Below are 26,935 nucleotides of genomic sequence, written 5' to 3' on the forward strand. Positions count from 1 at the left end.
CCTCCCTCTTTCCACCTGCCTCTTTCGCCAGTCCTGTCTGTTTCAACCTGGCAGCTACCACCCCAGTTCAAGTGGGCATCATCTCAGTTCAGATGCGTGTCATCTCGGCCACTCCTCTTCCAGTCCATCATTGTCTCTACAGTCAGGCCTGTCTTTTTAAAGTCTAAAGTTGACTCTCTCACTCCTCTGGAAAGCCTCCAGTAGCACCCCTCAGTAAAGAAGAAAATCCATAACCTGCCCCCGTTTTTTCCTTTAGTCTAACATTAACATGTTTTTACTATTAGCCTTTTCAGCACCGTCCTCATTTAATTCTCATAGCAGCTCTGTGAGATGAGTAGACAGGTGAATTGCCCGCATTTTTGAGGTAGAGAAATAGACTGAGAGCATTTTAGAGAGTTCCCTAAGATCCACCAGCTAGGATGAACCAGGACAGGAGTCATGTGTGTTCATCGTTAACTCTCCTCTGACCCTTCCCTCTGTCCTCTCTTGTGTTGCACTGACAGCCTCACAGAGCTGCCATGTCTGCAGCTCCTCTGTCCTCTGCTGAAGGAGTCAGGGAGTGTCCTTCCACAGCAGAGTTCCCATTGGAGTTCCCATCTTCTTCCCAGACTCTGGATAAAGTCCCCTCCTCACTGACTCCTCCTTTGGCTATCGGCTCCACTTAGCCACTTTCGTGTTTACCAAGACACAGTTATATGATTTTTCTTGTTTCACTGTTTTTGTGTACAAACTTGATTTTTAGACATCTGGGAGGTTGAATTTAAGAACTCAGAGTTCTTACAGCCAGGTTGCTGTCACTGCTGCTGAGAGTCCACACAGAATTTAACACTGTCCTACTTCATTAATTGTTAAAACCATGAAATTGTTAATTTAACCCTAACAAAAGCTTTATGGAGGTTACTCAGTTATTTCTCTTAATAGTGTGTGCTTGTGGTGTTCTGATGTCTGTAAAGTTCTTTTGTAGTCATGTATCTCCTGATATCAGCTGCTTATGCAAACACAATTTATCTTTTTAATTTATCTAATTTATCTTTTTAAAAAATCACTAGAGAATGAAGCTTATCATTAGTTATTAAACAGACATTACACAGTCAAAAAAAAAAAAAGACACTCAAATTATTAGTTACTGTTGAGCTAAGCACTACAAAGGGAAATTTCAGAGGAAAAGCTTAATGGAGTGTCAGAAGAGACTTCACTGAGGAAGGGACATTTAAACTGAACCATGAAGAATAATGATTGGAAGAGAAGGTCCCTGGGGTTGAGATCGTGAGCAAGGGGAGAGTGATGAGATGAGGCCTTGGAGTAAGCAGAAGGGCCACACAGAGGGCCTGCTAGGCTGTGTCAGGATTTGGAACTTTATACAAGAACAGAGGAAACCACTAAAGAGTAGTTTCTACTCTTTTCATTGTCAGTCACTCCTTCATTGTCTGCCCCGTTTCTTTCCCTCTGACATGTTGAAGTTAGGTCACCTGATGCAGACCTGGAAGCAAACAAAATTTATCTTTTTAATTTATCTTTTTAAAAAATCACTAGAGAGGCCTCCCCTGGTGGTGCAGGCAGTTGAGCTATCTGCAGCCTCTGCAGCGCTGGTTCGATCCCAGCCGGCCAGCGAGGGTCCCACATGGCGCGGCAGACCTCTCCTGTCGCCCCCGCTGCTCCCCTCAGCAGTGTATTTCATCAGTCTGCCTGTTCTGTTCCCCGCTCTGTCTCTGGTGAATCCTCTCACCGTCCCGCGCATTTGGCCTGTACCCCGGTTCTTGTATAAATAAATAAAATCTTAAAAAAGAAATCACTAGCGAAAGGATAGGTCTGTAGTAGTTAAATCTGGAGTAGACGTGAGCCAGGTGTTCTGGGTGAGAGATGACGGTGTCTTACCCCAGTGTGGTGGCAGAGAGGGACAGAAGTTAGGTGGGTTCCAGAAATATGAGTAATATCAGTGGGAACTGGCAGTTCATTATTGGGGTGGGCAGAGTGAATGTCAGAGTGAGCGCTCAGATTACTGTCACGAGTAACTGCACTGCTCTTTTCCTAGGAAAAAGCTTGCTCAGGAGCAGGACTGGGCTGAGGCGATAGAGTACAGTTTCAGTATTTTAGCTCTGAGGTGTCGGTGAAGGTCAGATGGCCCACCCCAGTAGCCCTTTGAGAAAAGAGGTATTATCCACATTTGTTACTGAGAAACAGACTTGGAGAGGCCTGGCAATGCACCTAAGACCACAGCCAGGACAAGTTTGAGTTGAGCTTGACCCCTAAGTTCACTACAGCACTGTGCCTGCCAAGCCACACCCACGGGCTGTGTGCTGAGTACTCCACGCTGAGCCAGCCGGCCAGCCTCTCCACATGGCCACTCTTGTTAGGGGGAAAGGATGTCCTGAGCAAACTCCATACAGGCTTTGTGGACTCCACCCCCACTCCATCAAGACACTGGGAACTACAAATCCTATCATCACCAAAGGGAAGGTTGCGAGGATCCAAGGGTGGAGTTAAGCAACTGTTCTCTGAATATTTAACTGTGTGTGTGTGTGTGTGTGTGTGTGTGTGTGTGTGTGTTGTCGTCTCTCTCTTGGCCACGTGGCGCAGTCGGCTTTTCTCTAGCTCGGTGGGTCATTGGGATTCCTGGTCAGCGGAATGGGTAGTAGGACGCATTTACGAACTTATCTCCCCCTTTTTCTCCCTAGGTTATTCATTTCCCATTTCCCCTTCCCTTGTAAATAAACCATTTATCAACCTTTTGTGTGTGTCTGCAGTTTAGCATTAATAAGTCCCCTTTAAGCATGCAGGTGAGGCCCACAGTCAGGCAACCCGTTTCATATTGGGGTTGCTCTGTAACACTATCACCTCCCTCTTCCACACACCTGACTGCCAGGTTGCCTCTGACAGTCAGACAAGTTCTGAAATCTCTGCTCTCAGAGACCCTGCAAGCAGAAGAGCGCTTTCCTGCCCCGGCCCCACCCACAGTCAGAACTCACCAGGAGTCACCCCACTTCTCTTTTCATTATCAACCATCCTTGCCCTGTTTCTTCCCCTCTGACAGGTTGAAGTTAGGTCACCAGATGCAGACCTGGAAGGGACTTCAGCAAACACAATCAAGTCATCTGCATAGGATTTTACATTTTCAAAGAACTGAGCAAATTTACCTCTCTGATGCTCACATGAGCTCTGAAGGAAAGAAAGAATGTGTATGTTCCATCAGCATACATTTTTGGAGCTGTTGCGCACCATGCAGCTGGCACTGCTAGAACTCATGGTGATGCAAGGATTAAAGATGCCATCCTCCTTCCCAAGGAGCTTAAAGTCTATTAGGGAAAACCGTTGAAAGACTTAGAAGTTAAGGATCTTGTTTTGAGGGCTTCTCAGAGTTAGGATCTTTCAAAAAGAAATCATTTGGACTGGTTATTAAAATAAAAATAGATTCCACCTGCAGACCTGCTATATTAATAGATCCCTGGGGCTGGATCCTCAAGTGGTTCATACGCTGCTCATAGCTAGTAGATGATCTGAGTGAGATGTGAGCCTTTTCTGGCCATGCTGCCGGAGACGTTTCCACTCCACTTGTCTGCCCGCTCGTTTTACAGATGAGAGAACTGACCCATGTGGAAGTCAAGTGGGTGACCACCCTCTAAAGTGTTAACTGCACTCTGCTTCTGATTGAAACTGCCAGTTTTACTTGCCCTTCTTTTTCTACATGCCTTCAATTATATAAGCTCCTAGTCTTCAGAGGCTTTTTGCTCACAGCCTTTAGGAATGTGCGAGCCAACCTCAGGCCACAGGGAGAGTTCTACCTGGAGGCAGAATCCTTGGAAAGTGAGGGTGCCAGGAGTGTGCTTAAAACCCCACCCTGATAGATAAGGGGAGCAGACCAGTAAGACCAGGAAAGGGTTCAGTGAATGTGGACTTTATCTAGAACTAAGGTCCTGGCAGAGTAGTGCTCTCCTGGTTTACTGCTCCTGGCTTTGGGGAGGGGCTCAGGAATATTACTTTGTCCTAGAACCAAGGTCACTTCTAGGTCAGCCTTCGTATAGTGTGTTTTTCTCCCACCCCTCCCCCACCCTATTTCTATTATGTGTGTATTTTATCTTTATATATGACACATACGTATTATCTCCTATTGTGTCATATACGTATATATGGGTACATGTGGGAGGTGTGCATATATGCATATGTGTGTATGTGTTTATAAAAAAAATAAGAGAAGGTCCAGTAAATATCAGTTCTACATACATATTGCCACAGGTCATAACTTTTGGCAGCACAGCCCTTGAAATTAGACCAACTTTATGTATATCTTCATTGTACCTGCTGAACTGCTCTGTTCACTCATCTGAAAAGGGGGGCGTGATGTCTACCTTGCTGCACTTAACGTGACGTTTTAGTGTAAGTCAGATATTTAGCACAATGCCTGATAGGAGCAGGGATAATCTAGCCCCTTTCCTACTTTACATGAGGGGAGGGAGGAGTTGGCTCAGGGGGCAGCCACGAGAACAGGAACCTCTTGCCAGGGAGCCACCACCCCCCAGCTTCAGCTGATTACCAATTGAGAGTATAAACCCAATGGTGCCATAACTGCCACCATTTCTAGGGAAATCAATATTATTTTTAATGTAAAATGGTCTGATTTTCTAATTTTAACACCTGATTTAAAATATATATACACATCAAAGGCTAAGAAAAGGTTTATGTGGGCTGGTCCAAGCTTTTGGGTTTGCTCTCTGGAGGGGCAGCAGGCACTTCCTTGCTTTTATCAGGCACCTCTCAGCTAGGAGGAAGGGTATGCTTTCAGAGTGTGTTTGCACAGCGCCTGCTCCTTGTGTAGTGCTGCTTGCGCCTGCAGGGAAGTGCAGCTGTGACCCTTGCCCTCTAGCAGAGGCCATGCTAACACAGCCCATGAGAGGGAGCAGTGTAGGAATGGGGACACTTGTGTCCATACGCTAGCCCCATTGTAAACTGATAGGGCCTTACTTGGAGGAAGTAGTAAATGAAAGAGCAAGATGTAAAAGGTGTAGAATACTGCCTTTTGTGTAAGCAAGAAAGGAAAGAATATCTATATATATTTGCTTAGTTTTATAAGATGAAATACAGGAAACCAAAATGAATAAAAATGGCTACTTGGGGAGAGGTTAGAGGGAAAGGATAGGGATGCCCCTGAGTGTACATCTACCACTTCATTTTGAGTTTTCAACCATGTACATGTTAATATTAAAAAAAAAAAAAAAAAGAGGGCCTCCCCGGTGGCGCAACGGTTGAGTGCTGGGTTGTGAAGCTGCCCACAGCCTCTGCTGCGCCGGTTCGATCCCCGGCTGCTTCCCCAGCCACCAGAGGAGGGTCCCACATGGCGCACAGACCTCTCCTGCCGCCCACTGCTCTCCTCTGCTCCCCCCTCTGGCTCTGGTGAATTCTCTCACCTGCGTTTCTGACTGTACCCAGTGCTTGTATAAATTAATAAATAAATCTTAAAAAAAAAGATTAAATAAGTCTCAAAAACCACACCTTAAATTAAATTAGTAAAAGAAACCCAGAATGCATTTCAAATTAATAACATGAAGAAGAAGCAAAGGTAAATTTCATACTCAACACTGACTGCCTTTGGTAGGATATAATCTAAGGACAAAAAGACAGTCAAGGAGACCTTGAATTTTTACTTAGTAAGTTTATTGTTGCCAGTGCTGTTGGTGTAGCAACTTGAGCAACTTACATGTGTGTTATAAAGGAAAGGAAATGAGGAAACAGTTTGCTATTATTGGGAACAGAGTTCTCACTATGGGAAAATGAAAGATAAAATACGGAATTGGTGAAGATTAAGAGGAACCCTATAGTGATGGAGCCAAACGAGGTTTCAGTATGAACTCACAATTTCTCAATAAATATTCCCTAGCTGTCTCCATTGACAGGGTCAAGAAACAGTGACAGCTCAGTAGCAATGAATGCCTGTCACCCAGCTCTTATTTCTAAATACATTTCCTTCTGGAATGAGCCAGTGCTCCTTCCAGAAGTGTTTGACTCCAGGTCTTGGCTAGGGAAAGAACAGGTGAGTCTGGAGTTACTTTCTGGGCCAGAAAACATGGGTGCACTCAAAATGACATAGGAGTAGTTTGTAGAGGCTTCCACCAACCAAATTGGGACAATTTTAATATTGTTTTTAAAAGGTAATGATAATATCTTGGGGGGGGGCAGAAATTCATGAGTTCATAGCATGGCTCTAGAAAAGGGAAGAAAATACTTTCTCTACAGAATGCTGATAGATGTGGAGGGAATGATAGAATTAGTTAGCATATAGTTATTTTGCAGCCTCTGGCACAGTAATTGGTACAAGCAAGGTTCCTCAGTGGATGGGCTGAGAGGATGTTGGAGAACAGGTTATTCATGCAGTCTCATAATACACTACCACAGAACTCTCAGTTGAAATGGGAAAATATACCTTTACCATTGAAGTCTGAGGAGCATCAACCTTACCTGAGTAATCAAGCCTTAGCATCACCAGAAATGGTCAAGCTCTATGATATCACTTACATAATACAGGGTCAGTGGGTTTTGAGTCTAAGCAAAGCTTAGTTTTCTTACCTTTGACTTACCAGTTTGACTTAGCACTTGACTTGCCAGTTTCCATATCAGTATATGTGGAGGATTAGTGAGAAGCTGGGCCAGCACATCTGTCTCACTGGTGCCATTTAGAGAGCCATAAATTTGAGGGGAAATTCTCCATTTTCTGGGCCTTCTCCAAACCCATCAGTTTAGATTGAGTGGAATCTGGTCTCTGGTGCCAGATTTTAATGGGGGCATCATCAGGAAGAGGGGGTGCCCACTGTTAAATGAGGCCATATACCTCCTTCCCTGCTTTCCCTCTCCCTGGTCTCTCAGATTTTAATCTTCCCACAGTCATCCTTCCAACCTTTGCTTAGACTCAATCCCACTGACCCTGTCAGTTGTTCCTTCTGCTACGTCTGCCACCTCAGGCATTTCTTCTGCCTCCATTTCAGTGGTAGTTTTTCCTCCTTTAAGCTTTCAATTATTTAATTACTTATTCAATTCAACTACTCTAACTTACTCAATTACCTGCCCTAGCAAATCTCTTTTTTTAAGTTATTTATTCAAGAACCAGGGTACAGGCCAGATGTGCAGGAGGGTGAGAGGATTCACCAGAGACAGAGCGGGGAACAGAAAAGGCAGACTGACGAAATACACTGCTGAGGGGCGCAGCGGGCGCGACAGGAGAGGTCTGCTGCGCCATGTGGGACCCTCACCGGCTGGCCAGGATCGAAGCAGCGCTGCAGAGGCTGCAGGCAGCTTCGCAACCCAGCACTCAACCGCTGCGCCACTGGGGAGGCCCCCAAATTATTTTTTTTAAGGAACATTTGATGGTTGCTAAAATGATCCTTGTCGGGCTTCGCTGGTGGCGCATCAGGTTGAGCAAAGCACTGTGAAGCTGTCCTCAGCCTCTGCAGCGCAGGTTTGATCCTGGCCAGCTGGGGAGCTACCCACATGGCTCAGCAGACCTCTCCTGTCTCGCCCGCTGCTCCCCTCAGCAGTGTATTTCAGTAGATCTGCCTGTTCCCTGCTCTGTCTCTGGTGAATCCTCTCACCCTCCCACATGTCTGACCTGTACCCCGGTTCTTATATGCATGAATAAATAAATCTTTTAAAAAAATAAAATGATCCTTGTCCATTTATTTTTGTTGTTGTTTAAAGATTTGTTTATTTATGCATACAAGAACTGGGGTGTAGGCCAGAGATGTGTGTGGGGGTGAGAGGATTCACTAGAGACACAGTGGAGAGTAGAACAGATGGATTGAATGAAATACACTGCTGAGGGGAGCAATGGAGAGGTCTGCTGCGCCATGTGGGTCAGCTCCCTGGCCTGGGATCGAACTCATGCTGCAGTGGCTGCCAATAGCTTCATTGTGCTGAGATACAACCCCTTGTGCCCCTGGGGAGGCCCCATCCTTGTTCATTTCTTATGGACCTTGGCTCCCACATGCCTTCAGTGATATGAAACAGCTCACCACCCACCTCACATACAAACTAAAGTAGGTGAAGAGTTGCCAGACCATTCCTTCCTTCTAGGCTTTAATATGGGTGCAGGAAGTCAGTTTGCTGCCAGGGTCAAGCAGAAGGAAGCAAGGAGGAGCCCTGATCTGTCCCAGAAGAATAGTAGGCTTTCTGAGGAGGAGGAAGAGTTCAAATCACCTTGGGGAGCCAAGGGTGGGGTGTGTATGCAGATAAGCAGCAGAGTTAAAGACCTTTAAAGGTCCATTCTTGAGAATCCCAGTCTGACTGGGGGCAGGGCAGAGCTGTTGCCACTCAGTGTTCATACTAGAGATCTGAAGCTTGCCTGTGATTGCCTTACTTGCTTTTGTGTCCCTACTGCATGGCATAGTGTCTGCAGCAGCACTGTCCCAAAAAGCTTTCTGTAGTGATGGAGATGGTCTATTTTGCTCTGTCCAGTGTGGTAGCCTCTGGATATAGGTAAAAAAAATTTTTACAAAATTTTTTTATTTATGCATACAAGAACTGGGGTGGGTATAGGCCAGAGGTGTGGGGAGTGAGAGGATTCACCAGAGGCAGAGTTGGGAGCAGAATAGGCGGAATGACTGAAATACACAGCTGAGGGGAGCAGCAGGCAAGAGGAATAGAGCTCAGGCCATAGAGATGATAGTGCTAAGACTTAGCTCCCTAGGCCACAAGGGAGGCCTTACTTATTTAAAATTTAAGGGGTTAAGACGCAGCACTGTGAAGCTTTCCGTAGCCACTGCAGCACAAGTTCAATGCCTGGCCACAGAGGTGACCCACATGGTGCAGCAGGCCTCTCCTGACTTGCCCGCTGTTCCCCTCAGCAGTGTATTTCAGTCAGTCTGCCTGTTCTGTTCCCCACTCTGTCTCTTGTGAATCCTCTCACCCTCCACACCTCTGGCCTGTACTCCAGTTCTTGTATGCATAAATAAATAAATCTTTAAAAAAAATAAAAGTTAAATAACTACCTGTAAGCTAGTGACTATTGTATTGGATAGTACAGACCCAGATTCTGGAACATTCATTAAATAATCAACTAAGCTGAATCATTGTCCTGGGTGAGGGGGTGGGGTGGGCAGAGAATGATATATAATAGGGTCATTTGAAGAGTCAGAAGGTGTAGGTATTAGGAGGAAAGGATGTCCTGAGCAAACTCCATATAGGCTCTATGAACTCTACCCCCACTCCATCAAGACACTGGGAACTATAAATCCCATGATTACCAAAGGGAAGGTTGCGAGGACCTGAGGGTGGAGTTAAGCAGCCATGTTCTCTGTTTGAGTATTTAACTGGCCATGTGGCCAAGGATTCACTCTCTAGGCCTGATGGCATGTGGTTTTTCACCAGCTCATTCGGTCATTGGGATTCCAGGTCAGCGGAATGGGTAGGACACATTTACGAACTTATCTCCCTCTTTTTCTCCCTGAGTTATTCCTTTCCCCTTCCCTTGTAAATAAACCTTTTATTAACCTTTTGTGTGTGTCTGCAGTTTAGCATTAATAAGTCCCCTTTAAGCGCACGGGTGAGGACCCACAGTCAGGCAACCCGTTTTATATCAGGGTTGCTCTGTGACATAGGTAGCTCCTAGAAGCTTCCCTTGCCTGACTTAAAGTTATGGTCATGGGGAGTAGAGCAGGAAGAGCATTGAGGAAAAAGGAACAGTGCGTGCAGACAGGAGCCAGAAAGCATAGCAAGTAAAAGAACAGTAAAGAGGGACCAAGGGATCAAGAACAGGAAGGAGGACGAACTGTCAGCAGACACAGGGATGTAGACCTGCAGGGCTGCCCTGCTGCAAGGACCTTCTACCACCCCACAGCCCTGTGAACTAGCAGCTCTCTGGTGCTTTCCTGGGGTGGATACTGGGAATGTGGAAGGTGCTACCCAGCCTCAGGCAGCCCCTCCTAGGTGCTAATGACCTAGCAGAAAGAGCAGCTACCTGAGGGTAGGGAAGCTCTAAAAGGTTTTAAGCAGCCAAATGTCATGGGTCAATTTGCATTTTAGTGAGATTGCTGTTGCGCTGTGGCAGCATTTTGCCTCCAGGCCCTTCTTAGCTTGATTATTGTTTTCTTTTGAATGTACTGTCTCCAGTGTCTTGTCTGGTTTATGTCTTGTTTTGTTTTTCTTTCTCTCTCTTCCTCCTATCCTGCATCGCTCTCTCCTGGGTCCCACGCTTTCTTCTTTGATGTCCTTCTCTCTCTGATCCAAAGATCAGCCAGTAAAAAGCAGTCTCACCTATCCAGGTAAGAGGAATGGCAGAGTGAGGGGGGAGAAGACTCCTCTTTTAAATTGAAAAGTTCTTTATTAGTATTGACACTTTTTGTTTGAATAATAGCTTCACAGGATTTAGAATTTAAAGGGCATGAAGAATATAAAGAAAAGATTCCAGCTCCATTCTCTGCCCCAGCAACCAGTTTCCTTCCTCAGAGGCAAGAAGTGGTATATTTCTTTTGTCCCCTCCCAGAGATATTTTAGGTATTTTTTGCACACGTAAACACATCTATAAACAATGTCCTCTCTTTTACTTACTTTTTACTGTCTACAAAACTATGCATCTTGCTTTTTTCATTCAACAACATTCCTTGGAGACCACTCCTTTTCATATGTAAAGAACCTCCTCATCCTGACATACAGCTGAATACTGGATCTTTCTATTTCTATGCTGTAATTTATTTAACCAGTCACCCCTTGTGAGCATTTAGATTCCTTCCAGGGGGTTGCCACTACAGAAGTGCTCCCATGAACCACCTTTGCTGCGATATGTCATTTCTGTGATATGAGTAGGGAGATCCCTTTCAGTGGGGCAGCTGCTACAGATCAGGAACTGGCAGCTCCTAGACTTTTCTAAAAGATGAGCATGGCAATGATTTGAGTTCCTGTTCCTGCAGGGGTCCCATTAGAGAGAAGATAGCCATAAATCTGGTTTAGTGATCTGTGGTACCTTGGGTTTTAGGGTCTGAAATAGTTCTTCAGCAAGCTGGTTGCAGGAAGGGGCTGAATGAGGGCTGGAAAATTACCCTCAAACAGACCAGTGCTGTTCTGTGACACCCACAAGATAAATGCATTTTCAGAGGCTCGGCCATTATCCTCCTTTCTAGAAAAATGTGCGTGTTGCCAGTTACCTAACAGGCTAGTACCAGATGCCCAGTTACTCTCCTGGAGACACTGTTTTGGAGAGGGACAAGGAGATGAAGCTACAGTGGGGGAGATTGTCACTGCTACAGCCACTGCAGTCCTTGCTGTGTTCATGCAGGTCACTGCGCTTTGACCCACCTCGCCCGTGCCCTCCAGTCTCCCCTTCCTTCACAAATCATTGCCTAAAACTAACTTGTTATTTGTTTTTTTCCTGTCTTTTTCTTACATTCATTTTCTTTGCTGCTCCATTCTGTTCCATCAGCCCCATTGCCGCCTGGTAAGACCCAACAAGCATGGGCATTTGTGCGCATTCTGTCTTCTTGTCTGTCTGCTGACTCTGGGAAGGGTTTTTTCCTCCATGCCTTGCTGGCATTAAAGAGATCATGCTTGCCCTGCTACCCTAGGGTTCCAGATAGATGATGTTGCCAGTGGTGTAGACATGGCTGATTTCCCACCACATTGAGCAGGATACAGAGAGTTGGTCTCATTACCCAAGACTTAGGGCCTCTTTTCACAGAGCTTCCTTCCACCACAGGGTTGGTCCCTCCCTGCCCAATTAATTTGTTATACTTTTTTTCTTACTCCTCTCCAGGTTAAGTAACCTGTCTTTGGGAGATTCGGCGCCTGAACGCAAGTCTCCTTCCCACCACCGCCAGCCCTCTGACACCTCTGAGACAGCAGGTAACCTTCTTGGGCATTAACGCATGGACAAAGAGGCATGCAGATAGATATGTTTACCCGGATGAAAAAGAATTTAGCCTTTCACTCAGTGTATAATGTGTACGCGTTTTATGTAAATTGCCTCTTCGATCCTTAGAGCAACTATAGAAAGTAGACTTACTATCTTTATTTTACAGATGAGGAAGCTGAGGCACAGAAGGTTTAAAAACCTGCCCAAGTACACAAGCTTTAGGGGAAAAAGTCAGAATCTGGAATCAGTTGGGTTTTAGCTGTAGAACTCATGCTTTATCCCTCACAGGAAGCGTCCTGCAGGCATGATATCTGTACACACCCACAGGGTAGCAACATCTGGAAGCTGTAGCCTTTCTTTTTTGTTTTTTACATTCTGTGTAAAGCGACTTCTGTCGTCATCTCTTCCTTGATTTGGCAAGGGGCAAGCCATGAGTTACCCCACATGAATTATCCAGCTCTACAAAAAGAGTCAGCCAACATTGGTTGTCCCACCTGCTACTCTCGTTGGACTTAATTTGACAGAAAACTTCCAGCCTCATGGGGGCTCAATATGGGGTTGTGTCCCTATAATTAGTCTTTGGAAGAGTGGCCCTAACATGGCCCTGTCCCTTCTCTGGCCAGTCTTACCCAGAAAACCTAAAGCAGCAGACATGTACAAGAGAGACAAACACCTCAGTGCCTTTGGAAGTGGTAATTTCTTAAATGACATACAAAGTAAGTTGCAGGTTTTTATCCATCACTGTGGGAGGCATGTCACTGCAATGGTGTGTTGGGCAGAATAAGTCTGGAAGACCTTTCTGGAAGAAGAAATGCACTGGGCTCCCCTGGGTTGGTCTTGGCCTTTATGCACTACCTATCCAGTGACAGTACCTACCTGCTCCCTTCTCTCACCTCTCATCAGGTCTTGTTCAACGCTGTGTCATCATCCAGAAGGACCAACATGGCTTCGGCTTTACAGTCAGTGGGGACCGCATCATCCTGGTGCAGTCTGTGCGGCCTGGTGAGTGTCACATGCCTCATGCCTCTGGACAGAGTAGCCATGTGTATGACAGTGCCCCATGACCTCTCTGGGGGCCAAGGGCAGGGTGAAGGGCAGGAATGTATTGCTCTGGAACTTGTTCCCCAGGAGCATTTGGGAAGGCCCCACAATGCTAAGCCAGTAGGGAGCACTTTGAGGGCTCACACTTCACACTTGCCTTCCCTGTTGGGAAGTGGAAAATCAGCAGAATAGCCCTCATGTCATCCAGCAAATGCCTGAGTGTCCTCCAGAGGAACCCCTCCTATTGCTTTAGAAGAGGCTGTGTAGGAATGAGGGCTCCGCTGACTTAATCTTACCTTCACGATAATTACCTTCCCCAGTGCACAGGTGGTCACTGTCCTGCAGCAGTTCACAATTGGAGATAGGCACACTGGTCCAGATGGTGCCCTGCATTTGCAGATACAGTTTACATTAAGTAATAAATTACCAAAAGATAAATGATGGGTGTTGGTACATGAGAGGCGATAGGTCTGCAAATCTGTGTTTGGGTAGTTTGTGGTTTGAGACATAGTCATTTCCCTTCTGATCAGTTTGGGAATCTTCTTTAGGAGAAAAGGGATTTCAGGAGTAGTTTGAAAGATAGAAATGAAAGTCATTTTGGCAGGATAGAAACTTGGTGGGAAGGTAGTAAAGAACTTGAGGGCATGGGGAGTAAAAGAATCAGGTGAACGGTTGTGTATGAGAGCACATTGACTATTTCAAAGCACTGTCATATGCAGGTGGTGGGATCCTTAAGTGCCTTTGCTGGAGAAGGAAGGTGAGGTGGGGCAGAGCAGGACGCAGGTATCTCTGAGAGTAGCAGGCACCAATCTAGCAAGTGGAATTGGGCCTGGTAATGTGGACCATCATAGTGGTGGCCAGAAGAACAGTGCAAGGAGAAGGCTGGGAACAGGCCAGCCTTGCGCACTGAGCGCAGTGCAGAATGGGAAGGAGGATTTACTTGAAGTAGTCTTGGAGAAAGTTTTGAGATATGTTTATGGGAAAGTTGAGAAGAGAATTTCTTTTTTTTTTTTTTTTTCCTTCCTACTGTGCATATCGCCACAGAGACTCCACATATTTTAGGTTTAATTTCATTTTGAGGTCTTTTTTCTTCTTTTTTTCAGGATTTATTTATTTTTATACAAGAACTAAGGTATAGGCCAGAGATGCAGGGGGTGAGAGGATTCACCAGAGACAGAGCAGGGAACAGAACAGGCAGGCAGACCAAAATACACTGCTGAGGGGAGCAGCAGCAGGCGAGATAGGAGAGGTCTGCCTCCACCATGTGGGTATCTCTCTGGCCGACCGGGAATCGAACCGGCACTGCAGAGGCTGTGGACAGCTTCACAGCGCTGCAGTCAACCCGCTGCTCCACGGGGAGACCCCGAGAAGAGATAACCAAGATGAGGTGTGTGGCTCATACAAGAATACCATTATAACAGCTTCTGTTTGAGAGTTACTTTATTTGTTGGAGGTTTGTTGTTCATATACTAGGGTAGCGCTCTGAGAAGATACTTTTATTCCTTGCTTCCTTTAATCTCTCAAAGTTCCTGGATTGGCATGAAACAGCTAGTGGGCCTGCCAGTAACTTGCGCTTGGCCTCATCGTCTGTTGGTTACAGAGAGTGTTGGCACCCCAGTGCTCCTGCACTGCTCCTCTTCTGAAACTGCTAGTGTGGGAAATGTGTATATGTGTTTGTACTTGGGGGAGGAGAGAAGATAGGACTTCGTTTGGGTTGGAACTGAAATCGAAAGTGTAACAAAGCAGTTGTAATTGTCTGTTCCAGATGTTGGGGTTCTCTAGTCACTGTTTTTGTCGGGTAGCCTCTGCTCTACATCCTAAGCCCTAGGATAATTGAAGTCCCCATTCCTGGACCCAACCCCCGGAGGACTGAGTCAGTATCTGGCTAGGGGACCAAGATAGATGCTTTTTAACAAACTCCTTCAGTGATTTTCATGCTAATTAAATTCTGAGAACTTACGCTCCCATTTCATTGCTCAGAAGAATAATTTTCTTTTCTTTTCTTTTTTTTTTTTTTTTTAAAGATTTATTTATTTATTTATACAAGCACTGGGTACAGTCAGAAGCACGGGAGGGTTGAGAGAATGCACCAGAGCCAGAATGGGGAGCAGAACAGGCAGACTGACGAAGAAATACACTGCTGATGGGGAGCAGCAGGCACAGCAGGAGAGGTCTGACGCGCCATGTGGGACCCTCACCGGCAGCCGGGGATCGAACTGGCGCTGCAGAGGCTGCAGGCAGCTTCGCAGCCCAGCGCTCAACCGCTGCACCACCAGGGGAGACCCGAATTTAATTTTCTTTTTCACCACTTAGTTACTAGGAGTCAGCATGTATGTTTCATATATTCCAGCGAGACAGGTCTCTATCTCCGCCTTTAGTTTTTTTTTTTTCTTTTTTTTTTTTTTTTTTTTTTTTTTTTTTTTTTTTTTCACTTTTTTTTTTTTTAAAGATTTATTTATTTATGCAAGCACTGGGGTACAGGCCAGGGGCACGGGAGCATGAGAGAATTCACCAGAGACAGACCAGGGAGCAGAACAGGCAGAAGGACCAAAGTACACTGCTGAGGGGAGCAGCAGGCGCAACAGGATAGGTCTGCTTCGCCATGTGGGAATCTCCCTAACCGGGTATCGAACCAGCGCTGCAGAGGCTGCGGACAGCTTCACAGTGCTGCGCTCAACCCGCTGCGCCACTGGGGAGGCCCTCCGCCTTTAGTTTCTAGATGATAGGGTTCCAAGCATTTGCAAGTACTCCTCCCTTAATAACACACTTTAGATGAGGGTTGTCTTGAGTCTCCCAGTATTGGAAAGTCAAATAGTCATCACTGTCGTTTCTCTTTTTAGACTAGAAAATTCTAGATGTGCTTTGTGGGTGTTTTGTTGTGATCAGATTAATGTAACATGCAGATTTAATGATCCTTTTCAGGCAAATATTCTAAAAGCTTAATTGTTATGCTTCTCATTTACTTGTTTCGGCTTTAATGTTTCTCATGCTCCCTGGGTGTCAGTTGAACTAGGCCTCTTAAGTCATTTAAAACTACACAGTGGTCAAAGCCACTGCAGCCCCCAGAGTGGGAGTGAAAGGGAGATGCTGTGCACATTCTAAGCTCCTCTCGTCAGTCACAACCAGAAGCTCCTATTCTGGTCCCTTTTAAGGGGAGAAACTGTAAATAGATTTAAGAAGTCTTTTAGCAGATACAAGGCAGTTATCATTGTCATCTTTAATGATATAAATCCCCAGAATATCTTCATGAACTTCTCAGGGCTTTATGAACCCTGATTTGAAAACTCTTAGTTGCATCATTTTCTTCATATTCCTCTTAATAATTATTACTTGCTTTAACAATTTATTACAGTATACTTAGTCTTCCTACTGCATTATAAGAGATAATTTATTTGACCTTGGGACACATCCAGATACTTTCAAGTGAAGCAGAAACGCACTTTTCCAGGAGCTGGGCCCTGCCTCTCTTGGCCTAGCCTAGCAGTCAGAAACCTGGCATCTGAGCCGGGTAGAGAAAAGAGCAAGAGATGTAGTCTTACATAGTCCACTCTAACTCAAAAATAATTGTGCCACTGGAGCAGAATAGGATGTACACCCAGTACTTGAGAAAAAATTGTGGAGGGAAGCTGGCCTGCCAGGGACTTTGGTGCAGACTCAGTGACCCCTGCGAAGGTTGTTGGGCTCTGCTCACCAGGCCTTCTCCCTGCAGGAGGTGCAGCCATGAAAGCTGGTGTGAAAGAGGGCGACCGGATCATCAAGGTGAGTGAGCTCCCCTAACCCACAGAGCAGGGTGTGCAGGGCCACTTATGGCCTTGGCTGTCCCATGCTCCATTTTAGATCAGCTGTCAGTCAGCCACTGTATTAGGGGCTGCTACCATGAGAGTGAGCACAAAAGTGTCATGTGACACAGAGAGTGGCAACTGAGATAGCTGGGCTCCATATTCTAGACCCTTTCTGACTCTAAAGTAGCCAAAAAGTTTCTAGAACAGGTTTTATTAATCCCATTTCACAAATGACATAAACAAGATTCAGTGGGGGAGTGGATGTGACTGGTGAAGGGCCCAAAACCATCAGATTCTCAGCTTAATGTTCTGTCTTCTGTTCATACCAGCCTCGGGTCCTCCCAGGTCTAGATTGCTGTGATCTGTCTGTCCTGTCCTTTCAGCGCTTCTTTCTACAATATGGAGTCCCAGAAACATTAGAAATCCTAGATGAGGAGGCTCCTTAGTCCTCTAGTGAGGAGGAAACAACAGGTCGGTCAACATGTATATAAGGCTAATGGTTGAAAGGTAGATACCAAAAATAAATGAGGCATGCACAAATGAAACTGCAGATCTCATCCCTAGAACTTTAGGCCTGATGGGGAGAAGAACACGTGGCAGGTAAGAATAGGCATGAATTCATAATGTAGACTTAAGTAAAGAAGTGACCAGAGGTGGCTCAAGAGCATTGGAAGTGGCTTCCTAAAGGGGGTGGCATTTTGAACTTGCAGATGAATGCCTTGGATTTCCATCACCATTACTCAGTACAATTTGTCCCCTAACAGGTGAACGGCACCATGGTGACCAACAGTTCACACCTGGAGGTGGTGAAGCTTATCAAATGTGAGTTGAAGAGAGCTGACAAGAAGGAAAGTAGGGGCCTCCCTGGTGGCCTAGGGGTTAAGTCTCAGCATTATCACCTCACTCAGCAGTCGTCTCCTGTCTCGCCCACTGCTCCCCTCAACAGTGTATTTCAGTCAGTCTTGCCTGTTCTGCTCCCCACTCTGTCTCTGGTGAATCCTCTCACCACTCACACCTCTGGCCTACACCCCAGTTCTTCTGCACAAAAATTAATTAATTTTTTTTAAAGGGAATTAGGGGAGCAGATGGGCTGGGAGGGAGTGGGAAGACACAAAGGCCTGTTGGCCTAGGTAGCTTCCTTTATAGCTGTTAGAGGCAGCTGAAGAAGTCGTGGCTATCATGCTGATAGGACGGACCTGTGTAGGCTGCCTCAGCGCCCTCTTGTCATTCCAGGTGGAGACTCTCTCAGTCTCTCATCTCATCTTTATTTTTACATCCATCTTTTAAGACCACATCCTACTGCCATTTAGACCATATCCTGCTAAGACCAGGTCTTACCCAAATACCATTTGCTCCCCTCTCCCATTCATGAACATTCTTATTTGTTTCCTGGGAAGGGGGTAGAAATGGGGGCAAAAACATTCTGCTTGCAGAAAGACAATTGAATCTGCCAGGTAATTAAATAGAAGAACAAATGCTGAGGAAAGAATTAAAGGGTGTGTGACGTTTGGAGAAGGTGAAAGTCTAGACAGTGTGCTGGCTGGGGCTTTACATGAACTACTTAATTTAGAAGAGAAAACAAGGGCTTTGTGGGGCAGCCCTTCAGGAGTGTTCCCACATGTTCATGGGTGGGGTTTTGGTTACAGTCTCTGGATGAGGAAAGAGAAGGGAGGGATGTTTAAATTGATGCAGGGTAGGAGAACAAAAATTAGAGAATGGGTGGGACATTAAAAGGGAGGAGAACTTTATCTACAGAATTATAAACGTAATGAGAGGAGAAGGGACAGGAATCCCCTCTTGTAGCTGGAATGTCACTGTCCAGAACAAACCCACTCCTTCTGTATAACTCCAGCTGGTGCCTATGTTGCATTGACGCTCCTGGGCTCTTCACCCTCGTCCATCGGTGTCTCCGGGCTTCAGCAGGACCCAGCAGGAGCTGCCCGAATCACCCCTGCGATCCCACCACCACCACCTCCTCCACCACTGCCACCACCACAGCATATCACAGGACCCAAACCTCTGCAGGTAATGGTCCCGTGGGTACCTCGCCTCAGTCTTCTATCCTTTTTAGGGGCTCCCCATTGGGCAAGAAAGCAGGTTACATTAAACAGTGTGCAGGTAAGCAGAGACAGGCCACAGAAGTAGATGAAGACCATCAAAAGAGTTAAACAAAACAAGGATACAAGAAAGGGGTTGTTCCCTGCTTCAGTGTCCTTCTCCCTGTAAATGCATGTGCACTTTTATCCAACAGCAATAGGCTTGTGTTTCCTAAATGTGGGGTCTCTGAAGAGGCCCCTCCCCATCAGGGAAACAGTGCACACCTGCAGGCAATGACAGCACCAGTCACTGTCACAAGGGTAGAGTAAGTCACGCGGGGAAACAGCTGCTTGGAGGAACAACATGTGGCGCCTGGTGTGCAGATTCTGGAGGGACAGAAACAAGCAAGAAGAGAAGGAGGACTAGGTAGGCCTGTGGGAGGACAGGAAGCAGATAGGAAGAGGGGACAGGATCCTCCAGTTGGAAAGAAAACTAAACCAACATGTCCAAAGAGACTTCAGGGAACCAATTTGATACCATAGGTGATTACAGCCAAGGCTTCTAGGAAGTTCAGGAGTAAGAACAAAAGAAGGTACTTGGTATTATACAAGACATGCTTATGACCCATACTTATGACTCTTAGCTTTCCTTGCCCAGGAATGGGTGGGTAGAAGAGAATTCAGCCATTAAGCTGGTCCCCACCTCATACTACTATCTTAATTTTCTATTCTTAGGATCCAGAAGTTCAAAAACATGCCACCCAGATCCTTAGGAATATGCTGAGGCAGGAGGAACAGGAGTTACAGGTACGTCACTGCTGAGGGTAGGTGTGCCACGGCCTTACTGAAATAGTTCTTCATCACAGCAATCTACAAGGGGCACAACTTAACTTACAGGCCACATGCTGTCACAGTAAAACTTTGCAAAATGAAATTTCAGGGCAGCCAAAGAACTGCCAGAGTTCACTAGAATTTGTTAAAGCAGAATTTGATCAATAGGCTAAATAGGGCAGTAGAGTTCACAAAAGATAGATTAGGATAGTGACTTCGTAGACAGAATACAAACAAGTAATGAGACAGGTGGAATGAAATGAAGGAACATTAGAACTGAGGAAAATTAGAGTCCGCTGGAATTGATCTTGAAGGTTTCCAAGGAAAGGTAAGAAAGGAGGGTGGGGAAGGTAGGTGAGTGCTGGGCTAGGCTGACACAAGTGGGGCAGTGTTGGTGGAGGATGAAGAAATGACGGGCATTCCCACGCCTGGGAATGATGGGCAAAGGGAACAGTAAGGTTAATTTGACTGGAGTGATGTCACCAGATTCCTATAATAACTGTGGTTTATAGAGAGTTCCTCAATTCAGCAAATATCTCTATTTAAAGCATAGTTTCCTGTGGTCTGCAGAGATGAAAATGATTAGCCAGTTCTTACTCTCAACATGTTTAAAATCTAGTAGAGAAAATTCAAATTACAGTAGAGAAAGTAGAAGAACACAGAGCTTGCAATGAGAGAATAATAGACAGCAGTTAGTGATGGGAAAAGGTAAGGGAAACAGAGAGGATAGTGTTTCAGCTGGGCCTTGAAGAGCCAGGGTCTCATAAACAAAAGAAGTGGTGGAGAGAATGCTAGCGATTGGACAGCCATAGGTCAAAGATACAGAGTTATGAAAATACACTCATTTATTTAACAAACTTTGAGTTTCTGCAGCATGCTGGGTACTGTACTGTGTATATATGTTGCAGGAGAGGGAGGGGTCTGCTCGAGATAAAAACTGGAATGCTTGCAAAGATAAATGAGAGGTGAATCTTTGCTTGAAGGAGTTTGAAATCCAGTAGGATTTTTCAGTAGGATTATCAGTGGATGATTGAAGATATAGTTACATTAGAATGTAATAGGCACTGATACTGAGGTATTGGCAATTGTCATAGAATAATCAAGGTACTGTGGTACTGGTGTAAGGATAGATCTATAGATCAGTAAAATAGAACTCAGAGTCTCAGAATTAACCCATATATCTGCGATCTGTTATTTATTTATTTATTTTTAAAGATTATTTATTTATTTATTTATTTATACAAGCATTGGGTACAGTCAGAAGCGCAGGAGGGTGAGAGAATTCACCATAGCCAGAGCGGGGAGCAGAGCAGGCAGAAGGACCAAAGCACGCTGCTGTTGGGAGCAGCAGGCGGCAGGAGAGGTCTGCATACCATGTGGGACCCTCCTCCAGTGTCCGGGGAGCAGCCCGGGGATTGAACCGGCGCCGCAGAGGCTGCGGGCAGCTTCGCAACTCAGCGCTCAACCACTGCGCCACAGGGGAGGGCCTGTGATCAGTTAATTTTTGACAAAGTTACCAAGACAACTCAATGGAGAAAGAATAGTCTTTTCAACAATTTGATGCTGGGACTACTGGATATCCACATGCAAAAAAATGAATTTGGACCCTTACCTCACAAAGTAAACCAAATTTAACTCAAAATGGATCAAAGTCTTAAATGTGGAAGCTAAAACTATTCTTTTAAAACTACAAACCTCTTAGAAGAAAGCATGGATGTAACGTGCCCTTGGAATAGGCAGTGTTTCTTAGATATGACACCAAAACAACCAAAAGATAAATTGAACTTCATGAAAATTAAAAACTTTTATATGTCAAAGGGCACTGTTAAAAAGAAAAAAAGACAACCAGTTTACTGAATGGGAAGAAATACTTGCAACTCATATCTGATGAAGCCTTAGAATATATAAAGAATATATAAAGGATATATAGAATATATAAAGGATCTTAACATTCAATAAGACAAAGACAAATAACTCATTTTAAAAATTGGCAAAGGATTTGAGTTAGTCCCATAAAGAAGACATACAGATGGGAAAAGGTGCTCAACGCCCTTAGTTGGTAGGGAGATCATATAAAACTATAGTGAGATACCACCTATATCCATTAGGATGGCTAGAGTCAAAATAACAGAAAATAAATGCGGGTGAAATGTAGAGATTGGAGAAATGCTTCTTTATATTTTGTTTACATATATGCTATCCTAATCTATTTCCATTGTTAATGGTGAAAATGTAAAATAGAATAGCCACTGTGAAAATCAGTTTAAATGGTTCTTCAAAATAGTTAACATAAACACAGAAGTAAGATTCGTTAATTCCGCTCCTAAGTATATACCTAAGAGAATTGAAAACACATGTTCACACAAAAACCTGCGGCTGAATTTTAGTAACAGCATTATTCATAATAGCTAGAAAGAGGAAATAGCGCAAGTGTCAATCACCTGATGAATAAACTAATGTAGTATGTCCAAGCAATGGAATATTAAAGGAATGAAGTACTGATCCATTCTGTAACTTGAAAGAACGTTAAAAACATTGCACTAAGTGAAAAAAGCCAACAGCCACATGATGTATGATTCTGTTTACATGGAGGTCCAAAATAGGTAAATCCATGGGGACACAAAATAAATTAGTGGTTGCCAGGGGATGGAAGGAAGAAAAAATTGGGAGTAAATCCTTTCTTATTGGCATGATGGAAATGTTCTGGAATTAGATAGTGGGGATTGTTGTACAATTCTGTGAATATGCTAAAAACCACTGAATTGTATACTTTAAAGTAATGAAGCTTATGTTATGTGAATTATTGTCAGAAATAATTTTTTAAATATGAAAAACAATAGTGGGGGAATGGGAAATTTTTTAGAAATATTTTTGGTGCCATAGAAGCCCAAAAGGAGGGATAACTAATTATGAATGATTAAAGGATTCTTGAGATGACGCTTAAATTGAGTTTTGCCTGTCTTACTCTGAAAAGTTCTTTTGCCTTGAATAGTGTGATAAGCTTGGAGTTGATTCTGAAAACATGGAAGTGGGTCAAAGGATTTTGAGTAGGGGTGTGATGATTATCTTCAAATCAGGACTTTATAGAGAAGTGTGTTGAATAGATTGACAAGTAAAGAAACCATTTAGGAGGCTATTTCAGTAAGGTAAGAAATGGTAACAGACTGAACAAGAACAGTAGGAGTAGAACCAGAACAACAGCCCTGGGAGACACACTTCACAGGTCACTCCAGGAAAACTTATCAACTTGAAGGGGGAGGTAAGGGAGGAGAAAGAATAAAAGCTGGCCCCAAGTTTAGGAGCCTCAGTGGCTGGTGATGTGATTGATGGAGTGAAAGGCAGATGGAGCAGGGTTTACAGAAAGACTTGCAGGTTAGCCTTGGAAATACTGAGTATACAGTAGTCATGAGACATTCAGATAAAAAGACCAACAACCAGCTTTATGGAGACAACAGGGCTCAACCTCAGGAGAAGAGGAAGTCGAAATAAATGGGGGCATCCACAGTGCAGAGGATGGTAGTTGAGGCTGGAAACTAGTTATCACCCAGGGCATTGTGCAGGGGGAAGGAGCGAGCCAAGTGGGATCTGGGAACTTAGGTACACCAACCTCTGTTGTCACATCACTTCCTGTTAAATATTTGTAGTTTGTCCTTCTCCCCTATTGGACTAAGTTCCTTAAAACCAGGGCTCATGCCTCTTATCTCTACCTTTGTATCTTCCTCCTCAGCTGGCATGGTGCCTGGCATAGACCCTCTCTCTGTCAATGTTCACAGAGTTGTGGACGTGCTTAGATTGAAGAGAAGAGGCAGGGAGAGAGCCATAGTTGGGGAGGGGTTTGAGGAGACCCTGGGGAGCAAAGAGATGGGAAGTCAAAAGAGGGCATCCTGAGGAGGACTTTGAAGAGGCCTGAAGAGATGAACACTCAGCAGCAGGGACCAGGGGTTTGGCTGAGGGAGCGGCTATTTGAGGTAATGGGAGGAACTACGTTGTGTACGCCAAGGAGTGACCATAAGACAAAGACGTCTGGACTCCTGTTTTGAAAGGAAGGAGAAAAGAATGGGACAGTGGCTTGTAGAATAATCAAAGTTGATGGGAAGGGTTTTGTTGTGGTGGTTTTTGTTTTAAGACAGGAAACTTGAAGGTTTTTGTAGGGTGAGGAGAAGGCGCCATTAGAAAGAGGAAACTTTCAGAGTCTATGAACAGTGCCCCAGGCAGTTGGAGGCTTTAGCCCTGTACAGGATTTAGACAGTTTCTCTTCTGAAGCAGGGAGAGAGAATGGCTGTGATTCCCTCTGTAAAGAGGGAAAGTTCTTACTTGGTGATATCATCTGCCAGGCAAAGTAAAGGGATGGTGGAGGGTGGAGGGGCTTGGGTTTGATAGGTTTGGAAGATATGAAATGATAAGTATGAGGAGTTGGTAACAAAAGGTTGTCAAGTAGCACTGTGGTGGGATGGGGGTTGGGGGGTGGCAGTGAGGGGGTCAGAGGAGCTTACAAAATATATGTAGCAATGTCTTTATTTAACTAGCCAGCTCTATGGAACATTTCTTTTTGTAGTAAAACAGTAATAGCTGCCATTTATACGGTCATGTAATTATGCCCCAGACAGCCTGCTATCACTTCTCGTACATAATCTCATTCAGGTCTTACAGCCATCCCAGGAAGCAGGTACTGTCATCTCCATCTTATCGATGAGGACCTATGAAAGCTTGCCCAGGTCTACACAGCTAGTAAGTGGAGATACCAGAACTCAAAGGGAGATCTCCTGAACTGCAAAGCCCAAGCCCTAAATGTGTGTGCTGTGCTCTGCTGCACGTCAGTGTGGCCCCCCCACCGGAGGTGGGAGGAGGAGGTGCTGGCCCTGGTCAGGCTCTTCCTCTCATCCCGGGTGGTTGTCACATGTGTAAGTTTTCTCTTTGGTGCTTTTTTTGTGCTGGTCTGGATGGTCACTTAAATATCTGACACTTGAGTAGAAGTCAGGGAAGACCTACAAGGTGTTTAGGATGTGGGACTTAAGCCAGCTCTTGAAGAGTGGGTCAGACTAGGACAGACCTTCGTGTGCATCTTCCTCCAGTTGCCTCATGTGTTCTGCTTCTCCCTATTTACACCTTTCTCTGCTGCTAAACGATGGTGAAATGACATGCATCCAACTAGAAGGCAGAGCTCTCTTCTCTCTCCTCCTTGTTTTGGGGTAACTGCTGTTCTCCCCACTGGTAAAGTTGTCTGCTCTTTACTAACCAGCCCTTCTGCCTTCTTCCTCCCCTGCGCCTTCCACACCCCCAGCGTATCTGTGAGGTGTATAACCGGAAACCCGCTAGCGAGCTGGAAGAACAGATGGAAGGTGCCCGACGGCGAGTCTCCCAATTACAGCTGAAGATCCAGCAGGAGACTGGTGGCTTAGTGGTGAGTGATAGCAGGTGCAGCTCCAGAAAGGGCACTCAGGTGACTGGGGGAGAACTAGGGAAGAAACCAGGCCAAGACTCCAGAAGGCAGGCAGGACCTGGGGCTGAGCTAGTAAGTTTGTATTTTACAAAAAACAAAGTCAGCAAGTCTTTACTCAGCACCAGAGGGACTATAAAAAGAAAAGTCCTAATTCCTGCCCTCCAGAAGCTTACAGTTGTAGTGGAAAGAACTAAATTAGACTAGCAGCTTTAGTCCTCTGCCTCTCTGTCCCCTCCTGAGTAGTTTCCTCATAGCTGATGTACATTCCTGCACAGCTTTTACTCAGCCTTCATCTCGTAGCTTATTCTACCACTTCTCCCTCAGGCATTGTGTCTTTTTTTTTTTTTTTTTAGAGATTTAGTTGGCTTTATTAAATAGTTCCTGAATTGCATCCCACCCCACCTAGATACTGCCTTGGTCCTTTTTAGGGTCAGTAGTAATTAAAGGGTTCCTGACAAGGGAGAGGCACCCACAGCAGCAACTAACCACACTTTGTGGGAAGTCACAGAGAAGAGACAATTACTTGTCTCCTTGTCTGTTCTAGTCAGGGACTTTGCTGTTTGTGTCTGCCTTATCTTCATCAGGCCTTAATTCTTTGGGTAAATAAGAAGTAGCTACAGAAACTTAAAGGTCTCCGAGAATAATATTTGCCAAAATCAATAGAAATCAACTGAGGATTATCTACTTTCTTTTTTAGAATATCCAAATGTCCTGGGATATTCTAATCAGAGGCTAATCAGAGTTAAGCTATTTTACTTTCTGAAGGACTCTTCAGGGTCATGTGGGTGACAGGAACCCCGGTTGTGGACTTGGACCATCTGGAGTCATCCCAGCCCTGGTGCTCACCAGCATTAAGACTCCTGGGCAAGTCACCTGATCCCTGGGAGCCTGGGAGGCATCATTTCTAAAACGGAGCTCACAGCACTTCTGTCCCACGGGTGACTGAGGGAGTGAAAGCACACCTCCACAGGCCGGGCACGGTGCTGCACAGCCCCGCTGCACAGCCACGGGGTCTGCGTCTTCATCGTCTGCAAGGTGTGAGTCTTGGACTCAGGGTCTGAGCATCAATTCTGGCTTAAAGTTTCCTGGCTGTGTAGCTTGGGCAAGTTACCTAAGATCTCTGGACTTGTGTCCTCGTGTGTGACATAGGAGTACTATACCTGCCTCAGAGTTGTTGAAAGAGTCAACGAGTATAGAAAAGAGTGCTTCATAAACAGTGAGGCTCTGGCAACATGGCTCCTGCCACATTGGCTGGGTGTCAGCCCTAGACCAGCACCTTCAGTCCACCTCAGAGGTCTTTAGATGTGACCTTTTATGTCTTCCCTCAGCCACTTGCTGGAGCTTTTCTACTTTCTGATAGGAGGTCCTTTTTGTGTGTAGCCCAATTAAGGCAACAGATACTCTGCATCCAGAGTGATAAATCAAGTGAGGTTTTTGAATTTTATTAAAGGTAGAAATCTTTTTCTACCATTAGGGAACACTGTCTTCATCTGTATGGCTGTACAGATGCATCAAGAGCTCTTCCAGTTGGGCATTTTTAAGGCAGTGAAGCAGAAGAGGCTGTTAATTGTAAGCAGATACTATCTGCTGAGACTGAAGAAGGGTTGACTGAAGGAAGGAAACAGTAGGGGAGAGATTCCCAGGACTTGCCCACCTACCACATCTTTCTTTTTGTAGGACGTGCTTCCACTCTGTGGTGACACCAGCCAGAGAGCATCAGAAGGTGAGCCTCCCATGTCCCTTCCTGGCAAATCTCTAGTCCAGGGTTCTTACCAATTGTGCCCTCCCTACGAACAGAAGATGCACAGTACCTGCCCTCTGGGAAGTGGACTCATGAGAGAAAGCCCTGCCACTACCCAGGGAAACTGGCTACGGCTTACTCTGTAGAAATGAGTTGCCCTGAATAGCCAAGTAGGGGGATGTTGGATGATGTCGAGGGACAGCCTGCCTACAGCACCAGCTCTCAGGAGCGCTACCACAT

At 45.2% G+C, this 26,935-nt stretch overlaps 1 protein-coding gene across 9 annotated transcripts in view; it reads left to right on the forward strand.

Moving 5' to 3' along the window:
- The window catches only part of ARHGEF11 (Rho guanine nucleotide exchange factor 11), a 101,306-nt gene that overhangs the window by 43,786 nt on the left and 30,585 nt on the right, over window positions 1–26,935 (forward strand). For 7 of the 9 annotated variants that reach the window (XM_054691434.1, XM_054691440.1, XM_054691437.1 and 4 more), the window contains exons 2-9: window positions 11,726–11,814; window positions 12,728–12,826; window positions 16,575–16,624; window positions 17,412–17,469; window positions 18,500–18,672; window positions 19,419–19,490; window positions 24,796–24,915; window positions 26,632–26,677. In XM_054691434.1, the coding sequence (XP_054547409.1) occupies window positions 11,726–11,814; window positions 12,728–12,826; window positions 16,575–16,624; window positions 17,412–17,469; window positions 18,500–18,672; window positions 19,419–19,490; window positions 24,796–24,915; window positions 26,632–26,677 (707 nt within the window). The remainder of the gene's footprint in view (window positions 1–11,725; window positions 11,815–12,727; window positions 12,827–16,574; window positions 16,625–17,411; window positions 17,470–18,499; window positions 18,673–19,418; window positions 19,491–24,795; window positions 24,916–26,631; window positions 26,678–26,935) is intronic. The other 2 variants (XM_054691441.1, XM_054691442.1) reach the window with 1 other exon arrangement.

Source organism: Talpa occidentalis, unplaced genomic scaffold, assembly GCF_014898055.3.
Source record: "Talpa occidentalis isolate TD23 unplaced genomic scaffold, MPIMG_talOcc4v2.1 talOcc4.9, whole genome shotgun sequence".
Lineage (NCBI taxonomy): Eukaryota > Metazoa > Chordata > Mammalia > Eulipotyphla > Talpidae > Talpa > Talpa occidentalis.